This window comes from Eschrichtius robustus, chromosome 8 (genome assembly GCF_028021215.1).
Source record: "Eschrichtius robustus isolate mEscRob2 chromosome 8, mEscRob2.pri, whole genome shotgun sequence".
Taxonomy (NCBI): domain Eukaryota; kingdom Metazoa; phylum Chordata; class Mammalia; order Artiodactyla; family Eschrichtiidae; genus Eschrichtius; species Eschrichtius robustus.
Window position 1 is genome coordinate 117345853 of NC_090831.1, and position 24639 is coordinate 117370491.

At 47.4% G+C, this 24639-nt stretch overlaps 1 protein-coding gene across 1 annotated transcript in view; it reads left to right on the plus strand.

Annotated features, from left to right (window-relative positions):
• TMEM178B (transmembrane protein 178B) overlaps positions 1-14198 on the plus strand; it is a 354016-nt gene extending 339818 nt beyond the window's left edge. The window contains exon 4 of the mRNA XM_068549580.1: positions 13855-14198. Coding sequence (XP_068405681.1) covers positions 13855-14105 — 251 coding nt within the window. The 3' untranslated portion in view covers positions 14106-14198. The remainder of the gene's footprint in view (positions 1-13854) is intronic.
• The last annotated feature ends 10441 nt before the right edge of the window (positions 14199-24639 follow it).

Sequence of the window (24639 nt, forward strand, 5' to 3'; positions counted from 1 at the left end):
TGCCTCAGTTATTCTGCTATTGATTCCTTCTAGTGTAGTTTTCATTTCAGTTATTGTCTTGTTTGTCTCTGTTTGTTTGTTCTTTAATTCTTCTAGGTCTTTGTTAAACATTTCTTGCATCTTCTTGATCTTTGCCTCCATTGTTTTTCCGAGGTCCTGGATCATCTTCACTATCATTATTCTGAATTCTTTTTCTGGAAGGTTGCCTGTCTCCACTTCATTTAGTTGTTTTTCTGGGGTTTTATCTTGTTCCTTCATCTGGTACATAGCCATCTGCCTTTTCATCTTGTCTATCTTTCTGTGAATGTGGTTTTTGTTCCACAGGCTGCAGGATTGTAGTTCTTCCTGTTTCTGCTGTCTGCCCTCTCCCCTTTCATCTTTAAAAAAAAAAATGCTTAAGCAGCTTTGTGTCAAGTTAAATATAAATTTAGTATGATATTTGACCCCATAATTTTGGCCCTGGGGAGGAAGAAATGCCAATAGCTGTGTCCTTCCTACTGCCCCCGTAACAAAACCTAAGAATCCCTTAAACATTCCACCACACTCCCAGGCTACAGTTTATTTTAAATGATAATTAATTAAAATATCCCTTCCAATTCAGCTCTCAGTATTTTCAGACAAGTTCTACTGAAATCACATTTCCCGGAATCCTCTGGGTCACAGCTTTTTAGGGTCCCTGAGTTAGTACGGCCAAGGGAAATTGGATGGCATTCTGTCTTTATCTCAGCATTCCCTTCTGGGCCCATAAAGTAGGAAACTTCTCTCCTCTCTTTAGAAGGGTACCAACTCTACCTTATAAGGCCCTACTTCTAAAGGAGAAGAGGTGACTGACTTCTCTGATTGGTGAGGCCAGAGGAGGCCAAGCTTGGGGAGTCCAGCAACATGTGGATCTTCTGCCCGTGCTTTGCTCCTCCAGGTGGCCAGTATTCTCAGGGTCAAGGCTCAGGCCAGCATCAGGAGGCCAGGTTGGAGGCCTATTTCCCTTTCTTTTTCTGGCCCACCAGTGTGAGTCACTTCTGGGTGAGTGTATCTGCTCTGCAGACCCACACATTCCCTTGGGGAAACCATCCTAAAATGTCAGCCTTGGGGGGGGAAGTATTACTGAGCTTGATTGTGGCCAGGGGCCAAGCCACAGTTGCCACACTTGCCTCAACAGTAAGAAAGCTGGTATTTCCCATCCTGTCTACCTCCTTTCTGGGACTCTCTTCTTATCAGAGTTTGAATTCAGAAAATGAAGAGGGGTGAATAATGATCATTCCCTAAATCTCCCAGACAAAAGTGAAGCTAAAAGCATTGCTAGGTAGAGGCCCACTAACGAGCCATTAGCAGTGTGGGGAGGAGCCCTCTGATGGGCTGCAGTCCGTAGCGGGCTCCTTTGGGTCGTCTGACCACCAGCTTACTCTGCCCACTGGGGTTGGTTTCTGGCCTCCTGGGAAGCTACAAACAGTCTTATTGAAAGAGAGTTAATGCTCTGATCTTGATTCCTTTCCTTCCTCGGCCACACCATCCTGCTCCTCATAGAAAACTCATGTCCCTCTACAGGAAGTCACCCTTTTACCCAACACAAATAGGAGTGAAGTTACGTACGGTTGTGATACGGTTTCCTAGTTCTCTGGAGAATTCAGCCACGAGATTTTATTAACTGAGCCTTGAGTCTGAGGGGCACCCAGAGCCTCCTCAGGACCACGTTTGATAACAATAGGGCCTCTTCTCCCAATCTCACCATCTAGTGGATAAATGTGATTTCAACGCCACTGTGTATAGGGCCCTATTGAGGAGGAAGAGAGCTTCTCTGCTTGCATTGTGTACAGTCCAGCTCCAGAGACAATACACATGCACGTGAAATAGCTGGAATGAGAGAAGACATAACAAGTGGCAAAAGCATGGATTTGAATCCTGGCTCCAGTACAGAGCAGCTGGTGATCTTGGGCAATTTACTTAACCTCTCTGTGTCTTTCCCCATCTAAATCTCATAAGGTTGCTTTGAGGATTCAAAGAACTACCATTTGTAAAGCATTTGGGACAATGCCTATCCTATTAAAAATAGTATATATAAGCATTTGATCCATATAAAGCTATATATGTGTTCAGTGACCCAGTGGTGAGGTGACAGCATGCCAGAATCACTTGGGTACAGGTTTTCATCTCAAAGAAAGGCCAGGCCAAGCTGACAAATGTGCCAGGCATATGGAAACATAAACCAAACCAGGTGGTAGACTCTCCTGATCTTCTGGCTACCACCCCAAGCATCTTCCTCTGCTAATGAACATGGCATTGGCTTGGATCAGATAGGGCAGAAGCCAGAGAGATTTCTTACAGGAGCCAATTTCTTCCAGACACTTAAACAGCTGGGTCCCAATCCGTCCATGTTTCAAATCAGGGCAGTTTTGAGCTGAGCCTCATATGCACACTGATGGCAAGTAATGACATCTAATGGTCTCGTTCACCAGCCCTTCCGTGCATGTCAGGAAGTGAGAAGCAGTATCTTCTCTCCAGGCAGCTCATGTTTGACAGAATAAGTGACAGCAGGTCCTAGAACAATTCAGAGAGAATGGTACCTTTTTGTCCCAATACCTAGAGTCACAGGATCATTTAATTGGAAGGATCTTAGAGATCTGGTCCTACCCCCTGTATTTTATGGTTGATCATAGCCAAGAGAGGTGAGGTGGTTTATCCACTTAATGGGAAAGAATGGGACCAGAACCTGGATTTTCTGATTCTTGGTGGAAGTTGTCTTTCCACTAAGCCACATCCCCATCAGTAGCAGCTCTCCTCCCAGGAAGCTGGTGCAGGCTGACTTGGTGGACCTCTGGGCGGGCCACGAGAGCCTTATGATGACCAAGACAGGAATTCAAACATAATGATAGATTTACTTGTATTGGGCTTCATGCTGGCTTTGGGAGGTGGGGGTGGCATTGGTGATGTGGCTTTCTCTGCAAAATCCTTGTATCCACTTAGGAAGATGAATGTTAGACCAACCAGAGAGCTGTAGTATCTGAGATACGGTCTGCAGGAGGTTTTGTATGACTTTAAGCATTGTCCCTAGCAAGAAGCCCAGGGCAAGATTGCCCTCTGCCCTAAAGGTTCTCAGTGTTTTCTCCATGGACCCTTGTTGTCCACCAGAAAGTGCTGGCCTAGAAAGAGAAGGAGAGAAAAGAGAAGCAGGGGCAGGAATATGGCATGCTCTAAGTGGCCTTACACTTGGAAGCTCACTATTCACAGCTTGAGAATGTTCCTTTCTGCACAGCTGTAGGTGCCACTCTTAGTCTAGTTAAGACGCCAGTTGGATCCACTAACTCTCAGCCCTGAACCAAGGCCCAGATGGATAGAAAACTGCAAAAATTCGCATTGAGAAAAATGTGATGCTGCACTCTTGATTCATTTCCTCTCTAGAACTCTCTTTCCTGCCCTATTTGGAAAGCTCTTAGCTCACCACAGACCACCAGGCTCAGATGTTCCCAACTTTTCATTCCCTGAAGCATGAAATATCCAAGGCCAGGTGGGCAAGAGTGGAGTGGGCCAGTGGTTGCTTCCCCTGGGGGATATTGTTTTTTAATGGGGCCAGTGGAAGCAAGTGTGATGCGTAGTTCTCAGATGTTTCCACAATCAAATAGTTTGAGGCTTTACAGCGAAATCAAATATTTGCTCTGTTCCTTTGGGACCTTCAGCAAATTATTTAATTTGGGATTATGATGTGAATTATATAATTTATATGATGTGGGTATATATATATATATTAATGCATATACATATATGATTTACATAAATAAATGTAATCTCACAGCAACCTCAAGAGGTACAGAAGATACAGAAACTGAGGCTTGGCTTGAGTCAGCTGCCTCTGCCTGAATTAATCCTTGTGATTGCAGAATGGCTTCCCCGGGAGAAACAATGGGGGTGGTGTTTTAACAAAAGAAGAAAGAAGGGAGAGTGTACTGTGTAGACTAAAAACAAAACAAAACAAAAAAATAGCTCTCACGGTCCACTAGGCAATCGGTGTTTAATAAATGAATTTTATAATAATTTAATAAATGGGATAGCTGTAAATGTTGCCTCTACATTCCAGGGGAACCACGGTCAGAGCCTCTACAGCACTTACAAAAGGTCCCCAACTCATGTCACCTAGCTATTCCCAACCCTTCTCTTAGGGCTGCTTCCTTTTACCCATCCTGGTTGAGCCACGGGCTTCTTTGCAAACCCAGCGATGTCATGATGTAACTAACCCCCACTGGATGCTGAAACCTGAGCCCAAAGATAAGTTCCCTTACCAAGGAGGGTCTCAGAAATGTATTTTGAGATCTTCCAAATTCCGTGGTTGGAGTGCCAACAAAGCCCACAGAACGAAGGGTCCTGAGTGAGCACTGTCTCTGGTCTCCGCTGAGAGCAAGTGCTTCCTGGTTTGGCACTTGCCCTGCGACGGGGCCGGGAGAGAATGGAGCGGGTGATGGAGGTGAAAAGCAGCAAGCACAATTTTTCTTGTCTTCCAGAACAATTTTTCTTCTCCCTCACTTAAAGCTTTCCATTTCTAACATCATACCTTACATATAGAAAGCAATTTTAACTTCTCTAAGCCTTTTCACATTTATTATTATCGCTCTTCAGAATAATCCTGCGGAGAGGGTATTATTCTGATGCTGAATTTCCCTAAAAATAAAAATGCTTCCTGAAATCCAGGGTACCCATTGAAACGCAAGGTAGGTAGGCATGTACCTGTGTGGGCACACGCGTGCACGCACACACAGGTACACGCACACGCACGCACACAAAAACACCTCAGCAACCGCAAAACGATTTAGGAGAAAGGAGGGTGGGGGGGCCAGCCGGGATATCGCCTTCATTCCCTTCTGGGTTTCAAAGCCCATATTTTCATTTAAAAGCTCCATAGCCCAGAAATCCATTTCCTCCAGTGATATGGATTTACTGGGCAGTGCTGTATCTAATACGAAAGGAGACACCACTACCGTAAGCAATTCTGGAGAAAGTTACAGTCTAGCTGAACACAAACTAAAACAGAGAACAGGGCTTCCCTGGTGGCGCAGTGGTTGAGAATCTGCCTGCCAATGCAGGGGACACGGGTTCGAGCCCTGGTCTGGGAAGATCTCACATGCCGCGGAGCAACTAGGCCCGTGAGCCACAACTACTGAGCCTGCGCGTCTGGAGCCTGTGCTCCGCAACAAGAGAGGCCACGATAGTGAGAGGCCCGCGCACTGCGATGAAGAGTGGCCCCCGCTTGCCGCAACTAGAGAAAGCCCTCGCACAGAAACGAAGACCCAACACAGCCAAATAAATAAATAAATAATTAATTAAAGGTGCTAATAATTAAAAAAAAAAAAAAAAAAACAGAGAACAAGAGAAGGTTCCTATAGCTAATTGTCAGATTGCCTGTTCCAGACCAGAAAAGTTTTAGGGCTTCTGAAAAAAATGTGGATTTATCTGGTGCTGGGCTTACTCAGAGAAGACTTCTTGGGCCATTCGGGGCTTGGACTGGGCCATAAAGGATAACTGCCAGGATAGCGGCAGGGACTCTGTGCAGACTGGGTGAAGGATGGAAATGGCAGAGTCCAGTCAAGGAGGCTGGACAGTGGCGCTTTGACCTTAGTAAATTCCCATCACAACCTTTGAACCCACTGATGCTCTCTTCCATTGGCTCAGCCCTTTAGGTGTTTCCCCGAGTTTGAAAAGGCTCAGTCTTGGGTGTAGAGGTCACCAGGGCCAGTGATCTTGTGATCAAATCTAACATACACCCAGAAGAATAAGTGTCGTGATGGGGATTGAGGGCGAGTAAGCGTAGATGCGTTGATGAGATGGAGAAAAAGCCACACGACGCCCAGCAGCTATTGTTTTGTACGGCTGTGTTTAGATGCCTGTTTTTGTTACAGGTAGCTATAAAGTCTGGAAACATAGCCTTATTTTATCATGTATTGTAACGTTCTGTTAATAAGCCAGTTATTATATATTCACCTGTTGTATCAGATTGCAGTGGCTGCCAAAACAAAATACGACACACTGGGTGGCTTAAACAAGAGAAATTCATTTTTTCACAGTTCTGGAGGCTGGAAGTCCAAGATCAAGGTGTCGTCAGGGTTGCTTCCTCTGAGGCCTCTCTCGCAGGCTTGCAGGTGGTCTCCCTCTTGCTGCCTTTTCATGTGGTCGTCCCTCTGCACGCAGCTGTCTCATATCTCTTTGTATGTCCTAATCTCTTCTTACAAAGACACGTCACGTTGGATTAGGGCCCACCCTAAGAGCCTCATTTTCGCTTAATTAGCTGTTTAACAGCCCTATCTCCAAATACAGTCACATTCTGAAATATTGGGGGGATTAGGGCTTCAGTATAGGAATTTTATGAGGACACAATTCAGTCCGTGACACCCATGTTTCCAGGTTTGGTGGCTACCCTGGAGATATGGAAAACCAAGGGTTGAGACTCCATGTTCTACGATAGGAACGTGGAGGCTTTTTCTTTAGAGTCAATGCCAGCCTATTTGAACCAGCGAGTCCCTTTCGTCGCTTGAGTTGAGGATGTGGCATTACTGTGGCATAATCATGCCCGGACGTAGACCAGCCTTGCAGTGTGCAGACACAGACTCGGGGACACAAAAGCCGCTTGCCTTGCGGGTGAGGTGGCATTCATGCAGCGACTGCCTAGAGCATCTGCAGAGTTTGCAGAATGATGGATGGTTTTGTCTTAACTCAGGGCCCCATCCCCTGCAGTGTGTTCTCCCCCAGAGCCTGTCACCACCCCCTGCCTCATCCCAGTGAACCCCTAAGGCACCTTGGCTGTGAAGCCCCATGTGACCTGCCTGCTGGCTGCCGCTGATGCAGTGGTGTATAATTCAACAGTAATTTATATTCCATGCAGGTCTGAGCAAAGCTATAAAGTGCTATCAAGAGCTAAATGCTGCTGAGGCATTTAATCTAAGCAAAGGAAGGGTTTGTATACATCAGCTTCCTGGGATGCATACCACTGTTAAAGGAGGAGGGATCCTTTTTCTGTTTGCCGATTTGCTTCTTTACGGTTTTAAAGATCAGAGGGGGGGGAAGGGAGAGAGTCTTAGAGAGGATTGGGCTGCTTCCTGACCTCCCTGACACACACGTCCGCAAGGGCACTTCTGCAGAGACAGCTTTGCAGCGACCTGTGGGGCTGGGGTCAGGACAGAGGCCCTCTGGCCACCATAGCAACAAGGCACCACGTGAGGGTCAGGGATAAGCAGGCGTCACTCCTTATTCCCAAGAGCAGAAAATGTCACACAGATGGATTTCTGGCCCTGGAAAGCTGCAGAAATTATACCCCAGTGAAGTTTTGGGTACAACTTGGTCACAGAAAGAATAGCTATTTGGGAAAATGCCTCTGCACACAATATGTGACCGCCCTGGATTCCTGTGAGAACCTTCTTGAGGCCCTCGGTTTCCTAGGCAATGGCTTCTTGAATTAGTAAGAGCACTTCGCTGCCTTGCCTGAGACCACGGTTTTGACGCTGTTTCTCCACGGGGTCCGTGGCTGTGGTTTTACCGCGTGGCTTCTCCAACAGTCCCTGAAAGAAGTGGAGACGCGTTCTCCCCTCCCCTCCTGTGCATGCTGAAGCAGCGGCCACGTAGGAGGCCCCATCTCGCCCGCCTTACGTACCTGCAGTCACTGCTCGGAAGTGGGCTGAGCAGAGGTTGATGCCAAAACTCTGAATATCAGCTTAAAAATATCTTGGTAATCAACCTACCAGGTGGTACTGGGATAGAACCATTTGGGGTTGCAGATTAAGTGCTCCCTGGTGACACTTCAAGGTTGCAGAAGAATTAACTGCCCCAAAACAATGCTCTCCTGGCCTGGCATTTCTTAACGTGGCAACATACCCAGGGATCCAAGTTTCTGTGCTTCCGCGGGGTTAAGGCTTTAGGTTTTCTGTAACTTACAAGCGAGGATTCATTTTTGTAGTCATTGCAGTATCACCGATTGGCCCCAGAGTGCAGGGCAGGAGGGAACGTGTAGGAAGGGTGACCAATGTGTACTACTTAGCCCAGGTCTTTCTAGTTTTAGGACCAAAAGTCACACTTACTAGGGACACACCCTCTACCCTCACCAACTCCCAGGCAAACTGGGATGGTTGATCACCCTTCTAGGGAAGCAAGACTTAGAAAGAAAAAAAAGTCAGAAACTGAAGGGAATTGGGGATTATGGGGGAAGCACTGGAAATCCTGTGTGTAGCCAGGGAGTACCTCAAACGTACCGTGTCCCTGGGGATTGGGACGCAGAATTACATAATATGTGATACCACATACTATCACATAATCCTATGAATCACTCATGTTCTGGTGGTAGTTCAAATCAGAGGAGAGGGTGAAGTGGCCAGAAAGAGTATGGAATGTGGGTTCAGAGGAGGAATGGAAGCCCCAAGTCTGAAAAGACAAAGGAGGAGACAGACAGTGACATCTAGGGAGGGGGGGGGGAACCAAGCCTGTATCAAGGGGCAGCTTGGAAACTCAGGGAAGAGATATCCATCCAAGCAGGAGGAAGTTGTCAAACAGCCAAGAAACTAAAAGTGGGGAGAAAACTAGAATCTTAATATTCAGCAACCAGAGAAACATTAATTAGAGATGGCAGCAACGCGAGGAGGTGGGTGAAGATGCTGTATTTGGTGCTGGGATAAGAAGTCGGCCGGCTGGGCATGGAAACTCTTTTCTCTGTCTCGCCCTCACTCAAGCCTCAGCGGTGCCTGGAGTGGAGGGGTGGGGGGCGGCCGGCGGGCGTGCGGCCAGGGATCCCAGAACCCCTCACAGCCCTCGCCCCTTCCAGCTGGGCGCTGACGGGACACGCAGACACCGGTGACTGGGGCTGGACCATGGGTTGCCAGGTGACATCATGGGTTTGATTCCTTAAAGAACTCCAGGTAGGGATGGTCATCCAAGGAAGCAGGTGCTGTGTTTGAATCAAAAGGAAGCATCTATGTTTGCAGAGTTCGTTACACTCCTTGGCCATGCCTTCCCGCTCACAGGTGGAGTTTGCAAATAGGGACACCAGAGGGGTCTGGAGGACACTGGTCCCTCTATGCCAGTGGATCTTGTTAGCACCGGCTCTTGGGCTGCGGGCACATGGGGTGGTGTGGTCTCTTCTAACTGGACTTCCTGAGCTCTGAGTCCAAATGTGTGAGAGTCCTGGCACGGAAAAGGTAATTAGATGTCATTTCTCCTTCCAGCCCGCTGCAACTGACTAGTTGGGGCTGGCTGCCGGGAGGGCTGGGCTGAGTAGGAGTCTGAGGCCCCTTCCAGGACCAGCAGGAATGAGGGTTGAGATTGATTAGCTATTTCTGCCAAAGGCATGGACTTGAAACTAATAGAAGAGCCATTGCACTTTGCTGTCCAAAGCTTTACAGTTCCTATAATGACATGCCTTATGGTCCCCTTGTGAATGGACAAGGCTGGTGCTTTTCAAAAATGTTTAGATCAAATGAAATTTCACGTGGAAACAGATCAAAGCAGGGCTATTCTGGCCAAAGAGAGGAGAGAGGGCTGGGAGTCTCTTTTACTCCCTCTTCCTTTCCCAGTGGCAGCTCCTGAAGCACCTCCATCGAACAGGGTTTGAAAACCACTGGAGGAGGGACTACTTTAGGAGAGGGTCAGGAAGGATCTCTCTGAGAGGATGGCATTTGAGTTGAGATCCCAGAAAATCTCAAGAAGAAGGCCATTCTTCTTAGCTAGAGTACAGGGAGTATGGGGGTCAAGCTGAGAAATGAGGCCAGATAGGTAGGAAGCGTCCACTCAGGTAAGGCCATACAGGCAGGGTAAGGAAGGTGGGATTTAAATTTTTTTTAATATCACTGGAAGAAGAAGGCAGGGAACCAATGATCTGTTACAGAGGTTCTGTGGGAGATGATGGAAGCCTGACCAGGATGGCAGCAGTGAGCATTTCGGAAGTTAGAGGCACGATGGGAGTGTGGGATGTGGACATGCCTTCTCGACTCAGGCTTAGAGACCTAGGACACTGGGGCACTGGGGTTGAAGGAGGGATGCTCTCCAGGCCAGGTGTGGACCCCCTTCTCTTTATTGCCTGCGAACACCCTGTTCATTTTTCAAGACACTGCTTCCTCTGGGAAACCTTCCCTGGCCCGGCATAGTTGTCTCTTACCATTTACTTCTGGGTATTAGCCCTTCTTTTCCTAAACATGGCTAAATATAGGAGCCACCTTATAGTTGTCTGCTCCAGCTCCCCGATTTTACAGATGAGGGGACCAAAGATTCAGAGCTGATACTAAACTCAGGTTTCTTAATCCCCAGTCTGGTACTATTTTCACTTCATCCTCAGCTTTTCATTTATGTCTGTCTCATATCCCCAACGGGATTATAAGATTTGTTTTCATCTTTTTATTTTAGATTTTATTAAAAATTCTTAAGAACAGTGATCCTATCTTATTCTCCTTTTTATCCCCCTAACATCTAGCATAATGCTTGGCACAAACATAGAAGTTCAACAGATATTTGCTGATTGGCTGTTGGGTACACCATGGAGCCTGCGGCCGCAGGAATGTCCCCTTCCGTCTGCCCCATTGCAGTTAACCTGCCTCCCCAGACCTGACATCACTTAGGTCTGACAGCCGCGCTGCTGCTGTTCCTACTTGCCTAGCCAGTGTTACAGCCAGTTCTGGCCACACAGCAGAGCCTTGCTCCAAAGGGAAGGGCTTGGGCAGTTCTTTTCACTGAATTGCTAGCTGTGACTACAGTTAGTCTTGGAGCCCGACTGGAATTAGGCTCAAACCCCAAGCCATGGGGGGGGAATTATTGAGAAGATGTGACCGTGCATTATTACGTTTGCCTTTCTTGGATCGTCACTCACCAATCGATAAGTGCTCCTGAGCAATAAAATGACCCAGGCCACGGCCTGTTCCTTGAGGGGAGAGGAGAGCCTCATACCTGCCCAAAGGACCACTGTACTTCTGGGTGAATGGAAAGAGGCTGCAGTCCCCCGTGCTGTAATATCTATTACCGCCCTTTAATTGAGGATGCTTTCTAGCAGAGACATTTAGAATCTCTATTAGGTCCCCAGGGAACCCCTCAGAGTTGTTGGTGGTAGGGGGAGTTCTGCACCCCACCCTTCCCAGTTGGTCACCAATCCACAGGTCTGAGACTTGGGCTCATCACCTGAGACACAAAGCTGGGTCAGGTAGGGTCCTTGCGCGCCTGTGCCCCTCATCCCCCCACGCTCTGGTACTCCTGCCGTGTGTATTTCCCGTTATGAATGCACGTTTCCAAACTTGAATTTATAAGTGCAGAAGTACACTCCGAACGGAAAACAGCCGTGTCCATGGTAGCTGACGGAAGCTGCTCTAACTCTTCCCTCTTTGTCACACCGGGCTTTCCTGACGTGTTGCACAGATGACCTGCATAACGGGCCATCTTAAGTGAGAGCCCTCAAAGTTTTTTCCCATCTATGGGAATATTGACGGGAGCTAACAAACCACAGAAATCTTTAGAGGTTCCGAAGTCACAGAACAACTGACAGGAAGTGAAGGCAGGAAGATATCCCAACTAACCCTATTAACATGACAACAAGATGTATGTTATCAACAAGCTGGGCCATTTCCAGTTGGTAGGTAATTAAGTCCATATGGTAATTAAGTAATTAGGTCTTCATTTATCAACCACATCTTTGTGTCCTGTCTGCTCTGCTTGCAGAACACCCTTAAAATAGTGTCTATCAAGCTTTTTCAGCTACTGGCAACTTGGGAAGATCAAAACTTCCTTGAGACCGACCTTCTCTCCCGGAACAAATCACTGCACTTAATCAGGAAGACTGTACACAATTTGATGAGAAGAAATGTCTCCATTTTTAAAAGTATCCTATGTGGATACAGTTTATAGAGAGCCCTTGGGTGACCTCAGTCACATCCAGAGCTTCAGTTTATAAGATGATGACTCAGTCCACATCTCTAGCTCAGAAATTACTACCAGGCTCCAGACCCACGGTGCCAAGTGCCTTAACATCCCAAGGGCAGCTCAGATTTGAACTCAGCACGCATGCACACATGTGCGCTCTCTCTCTCCCTCTTCCTGTCCTAAATCTAAATTTTAGTAAATGACGTCATTGCACACTCAGGTTTCTAAACCAGAAATTGAAAGCGTACTTGAGGCCCAAGCAGGCCAGCTCTGGTTTGTTGGAGTTTGGATTCTTTGGAACTGGTGTCAAAACGAAGCTTTCTTCAATTCTGGCACTCCCAAGCCATCACGCTGTCCTCGGCTGGGGTCCCACAGGCTGCCTCCTTCCCTCTGGCCCCCCTCTGCTTCTTCCCTCACCTGAATCTGTGCCTCAAGGTTATACAAAGAACCTCTGCCCTAACACAGGGTGTCACCAGGCCAATCAACAGAAATCATCGGAGGAACTTTTAAAAAAGAAAGTTTCCCATCCTCTCCCCAGGATTCTGCTTCAGAAAGTCTGGGATGAGACATAATCCACCCTGGGTACCGTCTTAGAATTCCGTCTGAACCCCAGGGCACAGCGGGAGAGACTCGGGGTGCTTTGTAACCCCCCCCCACTGTTTTCCCAGGTAATGATGGTGCCATATCTGTTTGTACACGATGACTGTCGCTGCACACACGTGCACAAGCATGTACACGCACAGACACACACACATGCACACATATGTACACCTACATGCTTCCCACCCACACAATTTTATTTATGCGGCACCTGTGCCTAGGTCACCCCTGACTCACTGCTTTCCATTGCCTCTACCAGCCATCATTCACTAAACAGTCATTCAGTTCTGCCCTGCTCCCTCCTCGCCAGACCCCTCCTTCCTTCTCCCCTTGACTACAGCTCCTAACTGGTCTCCCTGCCTCTGGACCGCCCTCTGCTCTGCTCCTGACTTAGTGGTCTTTGGAAACACAGATCACAGCCACTGAAGTGCCTGGACCCCTGCAGTACTATCGACCCCACCCAGCCTTTACCAAACTTTACTTCTTCAGGCCATTGTTCTCCTATCTGCAGTGACAGAGGAAACATTAGACATAGCAAATATCCAGAAAAGCTCTTAAACTCATTTTAGGTACATCAAATATCTATTGGCTAAAAGTGGACTTATAATTCTATTTGATAACATTGTATCTCTTGTAGCAGCCTTCTCATTGGTGGTTAATTTGAGCAATGGTTTTTTTTAAAGGAGCGTCATTGAATAAGTTTGTGAAATACCTCATAAGACTAGGCTGGACAAGTTAACTTATGTTACTGTGGATTATGAATCTTAGTGGGTGAGAAGTGACGTACGGCGTTTCCCAGAGTTATTGCCTCTGCTGCCACGTCGTAAAGGAGTTATCGCCTAGGCTTAGTGTTCCACAGAAAACGCTGGGAAATGTCGTCTTACGGGAAAAGGCTTCCAGGATTTGGATGACTGGTTGGTAAATGGATTAAAGGAAAACCCAATATTGTATGAGACATTGTGTATGGAAAAGAAAAGAATAAAAATGTTTTTCTCTTTAAAGAAGTAGCAGTGGGGGGTGTTTTCTGCGTCTCCAAGGAAAGACAGTGAATTTTAAAGGCTTTCGAGAAATGAGCCAGATACTCTCCTGCTTCACTGCACCCTACACAAACTGTCATGTGATATATTTTTAGTATTTTCCCAAAGGAGAGACTCCCCGAGTTTATCCAAGACTGGGCAGTTATTGGAGCATGAGGGAGCCTTGATACTATTCCCCTCTCCATGAATATTTCCAAACATTGATCTCGTTGGCAGGTTACTCTTACCTGGATCTCCTCATTGTTCCCACTCAAGAAAATTGAAAATGTAGTAAACCTCACTTCTCTCTTTCTCTCTCCCTCTCCTCTTCCCTTTCCTTCTCTGTTACCCCACCCCTGTTTCTTCCCTTCTCCTTCAGGAACTTTCTGCATCATTTCACTGTGCACCTGTGTGGCCGGGATCAACTTTGAGCTGTCACGCTACCCACGCTACCTGTATGGACTCCCCGACGACATCAGCCATGGCTACGGATGGTCCATGTTCTGTGCTTGGGGGGGCCTGGGCCTCACGCTAATCTCGGGATTCTTCTGTACCTTGGCCCCTTCTGTCCAACCTGTCCCGAGGACCAACTGCCCCAAATCCAGACCCGAGAATGGGACAGTGTGCTAAAAAAAACAAACCCATACATATATATATATATATATATATATATAAATATATATAAATATATATATAATATACATATATACAACAAAACTCAATCACGATGATGCCAGTGCCGAGGCAGAGTGGAGCTGGCTCAGGCACCTGCATCTCGTCGGACTTTGTGTTGCCTCATCACCGAGATGGGGAAGGCGTGTCCATCACGTGGCTCTTCCATCAGTTCTTAACTTTTGGCTCCGTGGTTTCTTGAAGACATCACCACTCGAGATAGTCCCGATTGCCGTCACTCACGAGGATGGGGTGGTGGGCTGGGAAGGGACGGTGCCCGTGGTCTGGGGCGGCACGGGTGTATACAAGGAAGTGCCCTCCTCTGGGCTGGCAGGAGGGGACAATACCCCAACACCGATCATATCAGAGAAACAATGCCCTTAGTTCATAGAATGTAACCAGATCTTTGAGGCCATTTCCAGAACCATTTTCTTCTCCTGCCCTTCCCGTTCTGATTTCCTTCCTGGCCGACCAGTGACACACAAGAAGCGGAAGAGAAAACACACCGAGAAGGGAGTTTTCTCTTTGCTGCCAAACTTTTGGACAAAGTTCCAGAGGTGGGAAGGGGGAGAGCACAGCATGCTGAGAGACAAGATCCGCATCGATGAGAGGACACTTCAGTGGATGCTCAGAAATCCCAGTCTTACCTTCCAGCTGCCTTACGCCCAGTTAAGCAAGAGGCCGCCCTGCCCCGAACCCCATCTGCACTCCCCGGGAAGATCGGAGCCTTGGAGTAACGCTGTAATTTGTGTGTGTGTGTGTGTGTGTGTGTGTGTGTGTGTGTGTGTGTGTGCGCGCGCACGCGTGCGACAACTTCAGGCAGTTTCCTTTTTTTCTTTTCACCTTTTTAAATGGCAATAGTGGGTTATGACTGTTGTCTGTCATTTGTGGTGGTTTCATGGCCCAGGATGGAGGGCCCAAGACCTAGGAAGCATCATGAGGGGCGGGCTTCTATGGGGGCCAGTTTTGCAGCTTCAGATCCCTGGAGTGTGTGTGCGTGCGTGTGTGTGTGTGTGCGTGTGTGTGTGTGTGGATGTTTTCTGAGTGTGGGGTTTTATCGTTTGTGTTGCGTTTTTCTGTTATTTTTAGTGCAGCTGAAATTCCCAGAGGGCAGAACCAAGGACAAAACCACTGGACAGAGGACCTGTGGTGCTTCACATCCCAGTTCTGGGACGTCATGGGATTTAGTCCTCTAATTTTGGAAGTTCAAGACACAGCTGGGTACACGAGCCATGAGCGAAGAGGGGGAACACGGTTCAAGAGGGAGAAGGAAAGTGGCCTCTGTTGCTGTTGGGAAGTCCATATACCAGACAAGACCTTTCACTTCCCATCACAGAAGTGTCCTTTGTCACTGGACATCCACCCCTTTTGTAGGGGTGACCTCTGTACAGACGAAAGAAAATGGGTCACCTGCAGAGAGAGCCGCCATGTCCCATGGACTCCAGTTTGTATGATATTGTGTAAATTCATGGAGAACTCTTGACTCTTGCCATCTTCTTCCTTTTCCTCTTGGTATTCAAGGCCTGGAACCCCCAGGTAGCCATCTTGGTGGCTAGCACCCAAACAGAGGTGGCCTCCGTCCGGCCCGGTGTCTCAGGCTCGGGTGAGCGCATTGGCACTGCAGGGGTTGGCGAGCTGTGGAGCCAGCCAGCGCGTTGTGAAAGCTGGGGGGACAGGAGTCTGCCAGCAAGAGTGGGCAGCAGCAGCTGCCCGTCACCTCAGTGACCCCGCGGGGGCCGAGCAGCCCTGGGGAGGCAAGGAGAGAATCCCCCGAGCCGTCCAGCCATGGGTCAACCGTGTAGCCGAGAATTCAGTTGCTTCATAACTGAATGTGCTCTGGGAACTTTGCCACCCACTCAGCAGCCTTCCTTCCCAGCCATGCCCTCTGTTTCATCTACCTGTCCTCTACCCTGCCTCCCCTCCAGATCCCCCCTTTTCTCATCTGTGAACCATTTCCCTTCTCCCTCTTCCATCCACCAGGCTCCAAGTCCCGCCTCTCTCCTCATCTGCTCTTTTTGACTGTGTGTGTGCGTGTAATTCACAACCACAAAGGACATCTGATGTGCGTGGATGGGTCTGAGTGTGGGTCTCTGTGTGTGTGTATCTCTCTGGTGCATTTTGTGTACATTTGTGTCAGTATGTACCTGGACGCAGATGTGCGGTGTACTACTCAAGACTTCCTTGCTGGCGACGCGGATCAGCCTCTGCAAAAAGGCTCACGTGTGAGTGAGTGCCCCGTGCGTGGGGAGCTAGGAGATGACGGGGCAGGAAATGCTGTTAGCTCCTAATTGCACTTCTAAGGATGATTTTTAAAACAAAGGATGTATTCTATGAGAAGGGAGATAATTTTCAGGAAAACCCAGTGTTTCAATTGTACAGGGAATTTTTAAAAAAATAATTTGCTTTGAAAGGTTCGATTTCCCACTTCAGGGGAAGGGCATACTTGGGCTTGAGGAAAAGTGAGGAGAAGTATCTCAGATTGTGTCTTCCTTCCAAGCATCTTGACTGGGCTCCGCCTAGCAGGGAGAGGTGGGCGTCCACCGGCATCTGTTTGGGGCAGAAGGCTTGTCTGTGACCACATCCAAATTTCAGCTGTTTCCCAATTGTAGGAAAATGGGGAAAGAAATTCCAAATGGGGCAATTTGTAATCAATCATTTAAACTTTTCTTAAGTAACCAGTACTGTTCACCAACCTGTAATTTATACCCTCTTTTTTAATCCCATGCTTGCCGTAAATAGATCATCCACTCTCTCCAACTACTAATCTTTATAATAGACCGTTAACACAGATTGCTGCATCCCTTTGAAATGTTCCTAAATGCTAGGAGGACCCCTAGGAAAGAAATGAACCACCTGGGCTCAACTCACCATCCGCAGAGCAGGAGCTTAGAGCTGGTTTCTTTGGTAATGGGGCTCGAAATGTACAGACACACACACTCTGGGTCTGACCCTGCTCGGGGCCAATAAAAGCCCAGCCACATGGCCAGGATGGAAGCCCTGTACAGATGGCAAGTCCTGGCTGTGGGAGAACTGCTCTGGTGACCTTGATCCCTCCAGCCTAGGGACTTGACCCCAGATGAAGACGTGTCACTCCAAGCTGTCACTGAAGCTTTCGTGCTGTGAGGGCTGAGGAAGAAGAGAAGGCAGGGAGGGAGGAGAAGGAAGGAGGAGGCTCTACCTTCGAGGGTCTTTACATCAGACTCTGCTAACCCCAGATCAGAGTAGAACCCAACCTTCTGACGGGATTCAAGGTCAGCAGCCTCACCCACCAGCCCCCACCCCAGGTCAAGTTCAAAATCCCTACAGGTGTGCAGGCGAGGCCTGTGACCGTGTATGTGTTTTGAGCTCCGTGAAAGTCGACCTTGAGCCCGGGGCCTTTTATTTCCTTCCCTGCCCTAGGACCTTGGGGATTCAGGAAAGTGGGGTGTCTGCCTTAGAAAGAGGTCCTATTTCTTCCCCCATTTTGAGAGTTTTGGTTTCTTCTTCTGATTTCTGTTCCTTTCTGTCCACTCACTTCCACTTTCCCTCTGCATCAACTACGACCCATTAAAATAGTTAAGCAATCTGTCTTTAGAGAGGCTCATCCACTCCAAGCAGCCCCCTTCCTTGTTTGCTGTGGCTGTAGGTTTCATAAGGAGTTCTGTGACTCCCTGGCATGAAAGCGTAAAAAAATTTCAAACGTGCCTGTTCCAGCTTCAATCCTCCTCCAAGTCCCAGCCTTTCAACGATAACACCCTTTCGATTTCAGGGATCACAAAGTCACAAACACTCGACAACTCCACCAAATCAAGACAAAGCCTTCCTCAATCACACGTCCATGTGCAGCACCCTGGGCCCTGGTGCCATTTGGGGATATTCTCTTGTTGGGAGTGAGTGGTTTCACCTAGCAATGCTTGCCTCTCTTTCGATAAGGGAAGAAGACGTCCTGAGACTCTTCGGTCGGCGCCCCACATCTTAATGTTCATCCACTGTCACCACGAGAGGTCTAAAATGAAAGAACCATGTGTAGTTGTCCCGGTTTAATGGGAGGATGTGCTGCTTCCGTCTCCAAAGCTGCCCACCTGACTCAGATTCAGGATAATGGAATCAAGTACATCACCCAGAGGCGTTTAGAATTGACTCTGTCTTCACCTGGCTTATTCTGAGAGCATTAACGAACTGATTTTCAAGTTTTGCGGGGGAAGGAGTGGGAAGAAACACACTCTGGTCATCTTTGGTGTGATATGTGTGGGATGTTTGCTTGATTCTTGTAGCTAAAGGGAAGCTACTCTTCTGAAAATGTCCCCTCTGCTCTAGGGACGAACCTTTCCCGCGGACACATCCAGCCCTTTCCAGGGAAAGATGATGAGTCACGGAGTGATTTCACCACAGATAGAAATAGTTGGTGCATTAACAGCCGGGTTGGCTTCTGTGCTGTCTTCCAGCTGTTATACAGTAGAGTAAGGGGACAGATTTTTAAACAAGACCACCTGAGTTGATGGTCACAAAAGTTTCTGGTTTCGCTCAACGTGGTCACCTTGGTGGGCTGGGTTTTCCCTCTTTTCATCAATGTCTCCATGGTGCAAAATATTTCTTAAACATTAGGGTTAGTTCTTAGACTACATTATTATTGGCTATTTGATTTTTTTTCCTGAATAATACATGTTCATTGTAGAAAATTAGAAAAATAAAATACAAAAGAAAAGAAACCTTAGAAGATTGTTCATCATCCCATGGCTCTGGGCATCATAATGGTCATATAACCAACACTTCCCCATCAGTGGTTGTCTCTGGGTTGGCAGTTGGGGCCAGGGGTGCAGCCCATGACCACAGAACTACATTGGTCTGCGTGGAGTTGACCCTATGTTCATGGCAGTGAGAGCACAGGGCCCTGAGCCCCCCGAGTTAGCAAACAGGCCTTTGAAGAGGTTCAATGCCAGAGCTTAGGGGCAGGGTGGAACAGAGCTAAAAGATTCCAACTTTGGGATTTCTTTCCTTTTTCTGTTTCTCCTTCCTTCCTTCCTCTCTCTCTTTTTTTTTTTTTGAGTGCCACATCAATCTAATGATAGGTGTAAGAGCACTGAAGCCAGAGTAACTCACTAATTCAGCTACACTTGTATAATGCAATTACTGTACATTTCATTTCAGCTCTGCGCTAAAATCATTTGTGACTCTGGGCACTGTGTATTCTCCATACTTGAACTTCCTCATCCACAAAATGAGGATAGAGATAACACTTTACCTCATGGTATATTAAGGGTGACAAAGAAATTGCAAAGTGATTTGCAAACATGAAGTGTCATATGAATTATGCACTGTTCAAATTCTCCTGCAGCGGCCAAGCCCCCAGTGAATGGAATTTTTCCACGTGGTCTCTGAGCCTCACCGCGGAAAGGATAATCTAGAACGAGGGGTCATCTTGGCCACTGAACAGGACTGTACTATCCAAATTAAGCACGTAGATTTTATTTGACCATCCAGCCTCCTCAGAGAAGTCGGCTCCTTAATTTACCCATTCCCGGCCTTCCTTCCTTGTGTCCAAAGCCAGTTTTGCAAAGAGCACTCTTAATCCTCTTTATTATTCCCAGAGGTGATGGAATAAGTAAACCATATGTGGCAAATGGCATAAGTGAGCTAAAACAGTTAACTGTTAAGGCACACAGTCGAGGCCTCAGTTATTTACTGTTTTACCATTCTCCTAACGTCATTTCTAGCTGTCCGTGCCCAAGTGGTGGGGCAAATCAGATTCTGAGGCTTTTTTTTTTTTTTTAATTTTTATTTATTTATTTACTTATTTATGGCTGCGTTGGGTCTTCCTTTCTGTGCGAGGGCTTTCTCTAGTCGCGGCAAGCGGGGGCCACTCTTCATCGCGGTGCGTGGGCCTTTCACTGTCGTGGCCTCTCTTGTTGCGGGGCACAGGCTCCAGACGCGCAGGCTCAGTAATTGTGGCTCACGGGCCCAGCCGCTCCACGGCATGTGGGATCCTCCCAGACCAGGGCTCGAACCCATGTCCCCTGCACTGGCAGGCAGACTCTCAACCACTGCGCCACCAGGGAAGCCCCTGAGGCATTTTAAATGGTCTTTTAAGTTTACGATGGGAACGAGCTTCAAGGAACTGGGATCTTCTTTCTCTTGGCCGTTGGTGAAGCAGATGGCTTCATCAAAAGCACGTGGGTTCTTACAGGAAGGCCTTCGGATGGTGCATTCACTAGGAGTTGTTCTGGGCGTGATCCTGTTTGGGAAAAGCTGAATTCTAGGTTCTAAACAAGAAAAGAAAGCATTTCCCAAAGGGTCTGCATGCTTTCCACTTTGCAGTGGATCAGCTTAAGTGTTATGGCGAGACCTTTTCCAAGGGAAATCCAGGTCACTACTCCCAGTATGGTTGGAGCCCAGCCAGGGATGGGGGAACCACCCAACCGCAGAGGATGGTTGTTCACTAGTGAGAAACAGAAAACTGGGTGTAAGTTACACAGCAGTAACTCCAACCTGGCCTCGCTCTGACAGACACCAACCTCAGCCATTGCAGCTCCCTCTCTTCACTTCCAAGGACCGGGTGTTTGTTCCTGGAGGAACTCTGTGTCCCGCTGTCCTCTCCTGGCTGCGCATTTCCCTTCCTTTCGGGGTCGCCCGTAGACCCTTTCTAGCCTGAATGTATCTGTGTGTCTGTGTCACTGTGACTGTAATGATGCCTTTCACGTTGAAGAGCTTTCACCAACTCCATCTCCTCCTCCTTTCCCCTTTCCACCCATGGTGTGACTGTTTTGCTAGACAAGACTATCTGTAAAAATGTACAAATAAAAGTGGGAACTGAAAATAAGGGGGAGGGAATTGAGACTAAACACATGCATTGCTGTAGCCCTCGGTTTTCCGAGGACTTATGTGGACTGCCCTAAAATCCCAGCTCTGGGTTGGGATTTGAAGGGAGGGAAGCCATTGGCGCAGGAGTTTTGTTGTTTTTTTTTTTTCTGGTTGTTTCTCTGACGGTCAACGAGTGTCTGCTTGGAACTCTCTTTTCTAAAGGTTTGGACCTTTAAAATATATTTTCCAAAAAGTAAAAGCAAGTCATCCAAGTGTGAAAGGTGAAGGTCAACACAGAGACCTGACCTGGGGGTGGTATTAATAGCCTTGGCTATTAAACTGGCTCACTTGGGGCCTTGGGCGAATGTGGTTACCTCACCAGGTCTCTGCGTCCTCTCAGCCAAACGGGGCTGGGAGCTCCTGGGGCTGCCAGTCTCCCTGGCTGTTCTGCTGCTATTTTTGGAGAGGCTTCAGGCCCGTGCTGGTCCGTGTTTACTGCAGGAGGTGCATTGGGAGAATCCCTCCTGGCTGCTCCCACCCCCACGCTTTCACTCTTCGGAAAGTGACCTCGAGCTAACACCCAGTGTGTGCTGGAGTCCAAAGCCTTTTATCTACCTTTTCATTCTCAGATGCCTTTCCACCCACTTTGATGATGTCATTTTACCGCGGTTACCGACAGAGCTTTGCTGCGCTGGGGTAGGAGGTAGAGTTTCAAAGGAGATGATGTATGTGAATTGCTTTGGAATCTACGACTTACTCTGCCACCCCAGCTTGTACTATCAGAAGCAGGGAGTCTGGCCAAGGGATGCGACCGAATCAGAATGAAGAAAGCATTGGTGGGGTGCGGGGGTAGATGCAGACGAGGTTAAGGTAAAGAAAGCTCTTGGAAGGGGAAATGGCAGAATCACAGGGCATCCTCAGCATGGCAGCAGAGAAGGATCCCCAAAAGGCAGGGCACCCAGAAGAGGAAGTAGAAAAGAGAAACAGGGGCAGGTAATCCTATAGCACAAAGAGCTGCCTCCCCACAGGATAGAGAAGACTAGCTGCTCCAGATTCACACCAAGCTTGGTCAGTGACCTAACCCCTCCTCCTTCATGGCACCTTCAATCCAAACCTTTCTCCTCTCTGATGGTCCACAGTGATCATCTCTAGGGTCAGCTTCAGGAAGGCAGTTTAGAACAGTGCTGTCCAATAGGTACAATGCAAGCCACATATGCAATTTTAAATATCCTAGTAGCCCCATTTTTTAAAGTCCAAAGAAATAGGTGAGGTTAATTTTAATACCTATTTTAACCCAACATGTCAAAAATATTATCATTTCAACGTGGAACCAGTATAAAAATTACTGAGCTACTTATATTCTTTTTTTTTTTCCAAATGAAACCTTCAAAATCCAATGTGAATTTTACTCTTAGAAAACATCTCAATTTGGACCAGCGACACTTCCAGTGTTCAATAACCACACGCGGCCACTGGCTGACGTGTAGGACAGCAAAGATCTAGACTGTTCATTAGGGGATGGAATGGAATCACCCTTACCTGTGAGTCACACAGATCTCATGGCAGGCAGATGCTGGAGGTCGGTGTTGGCCCCGAGTAGAAAACACAGGAGCAACGTCCAGGCTGCCATCCTGGCCTCTGGAAGTTGCTCACCTGCTTAGAGGAGAGGACCACTGCTTGTCAAATACATATCACATCTGCCCCAGAGGGTCAGTGCTGCCCCTGGGCATGGCCCCGATGACCCGGCAGAGTTCTAGAGGCCAAAGCAAGTCACTTTCTTCAGCTGTAGGAACACCAGCTTATCCCTTATCCAGACGTCCTTTATCTTAGGACGGAAAGAGGGGCAGACGGGCCTTCTCTTCGTCAAGAATAAAGATCTCCACAACTTCTTGTCACCTGGTCCAGTCACCTGCTAATAGCATCTCACCAATATTTGGAGCTGTTTTCTCAATCCCTTACTTTCCTTAAATGCTAAAAGGGGCTGTGCTGTAAAGAGCGGTGGCCACAGGCAGACTGGGTCTCCTAGGAGGTGGCAGTGACAAGCTCTGTCCCTTACACTAGGACTCAGTCCACTATTGCCCGCCTCTCCCTCCTGCCCCAAGGCTTTCTTTAGATTTGAAGAAACCTCTTTCGGCGGGCAGGGACGGAAGCGGGGTGGAGACAAGAAGTGAGGTCTTAGTGCAGAGAACAGAATAAAATGCAAGCAGACAACCCCTGGGCATTCTCAAAGCATTTCAAAGAGCCAATATGACAAGGTTGGATTCATTTAAAATATTGCGTCCTGAGCCCTGTGTTACCGAGCAAAAGAGAATGAGCTGATTTGGTGAGTACGTTTTATATATGGTCATTAGACAGGGACTGTAGCCGTAAAAACTCAAACACCTGGAGTGTTTATGGTCCACCAGATTATTATTGCTCAGTCAATATAAATTGATTTACCTTTAATTTGCATAGTGCTTTCTGATTGGTTAGACAAAGAGTGATGTGTGCTGCAGGGTTCCAACACCGCCTCTGCCCTCAGAGGTAGCAATTCCTGTGGTTATTGGTGCTAAAATAAGATTAAATGTTATGTTAATTTGTTCTGATACGATGTGAATAAATGTGTTGTTTAATCTTAACAAGAATGCTACATCTTATCAGATCTATTGTACTGTCTGTTCCTTCTCATAGTTAATTACAGGAAAGGTGATCCAAACCAGATCTTGAAACTATTGTGCTATTCTGAGAGGTGAATTTAACAGGGAAGTGGGAGGGGGGGATGAAAAGGGAAATTGCCAGGTTCCTGTGACTTTGCAAGGACTGAGGAAGCAGAGAGCATTTGGGGACTTCACTGACACTGACTGCATCTTGCAATTTTCTTTTTCAAATTGGCAGAAATATTGTATTTCCATCGATTGAAGAAATAAAGTGTCTGGTAATTAAATGACTTGTTCATGGAAAAAATAAAAATAAATAATCTGTCAGTTGTGGAATGTAAACTGATTAAACAATTAAATAAAGAAGATCATGTTGTGTGTTTTAAGTAATTGTATCTACTTGGGGAAGAGGGGTATACCCTGCAGTATTTGATGGAGAACAATAGTTTTCCCTCAGGCTTTGTACAGAAAAAAAAACTGAACAACTTTTATGCAGATAACAGACTGAAAACTCTAATCCTGAAGGAAATAGACAGTAAACATTTCAAGCATGTGTAAGCCAAAGGTAAATGCTTTTAAAGTTGCAGGGCAGGGTGGGGTGGGGATGGAGAGGGACTCAGAAGAGAAAAACAAGGAAACTATTGTTCTTTTTCTCCTAGTATTGGCATTCATAACATTTTTTTAAATGCTTTATAAGATGCTGAAAGTACTGGTTACATTCTAACCTCCCACCCTATTTCTTAGCTATCAGTAAGGAGAGACATTTCTCTCAGTCTTCATCATCTCTATCCCTACCTTAGAATCCCAGTTCCTTTCCACCCATGTGCCTTTTAAACATTTCTGGCTCATGCCTGGGTAGGACATCTAGGGAAGAAGTGAAGATGACAGGAGGTAGGTGCTTTTTAAGGATAGTGTCAGTCAGCATCTTGAGTTTTAAGCCAAAGAAACTGGCTCTGTCTGGTGTTAAGTGGGAAAGTCATTTACTGAAAAGACATGGGCAGCCGGAAGCCCACAGCGCAGGCAGGAAGAAATGAGCAGCTAGGTAGCCAGAATCACACCCAGTCCAGCCTGGACTCTAC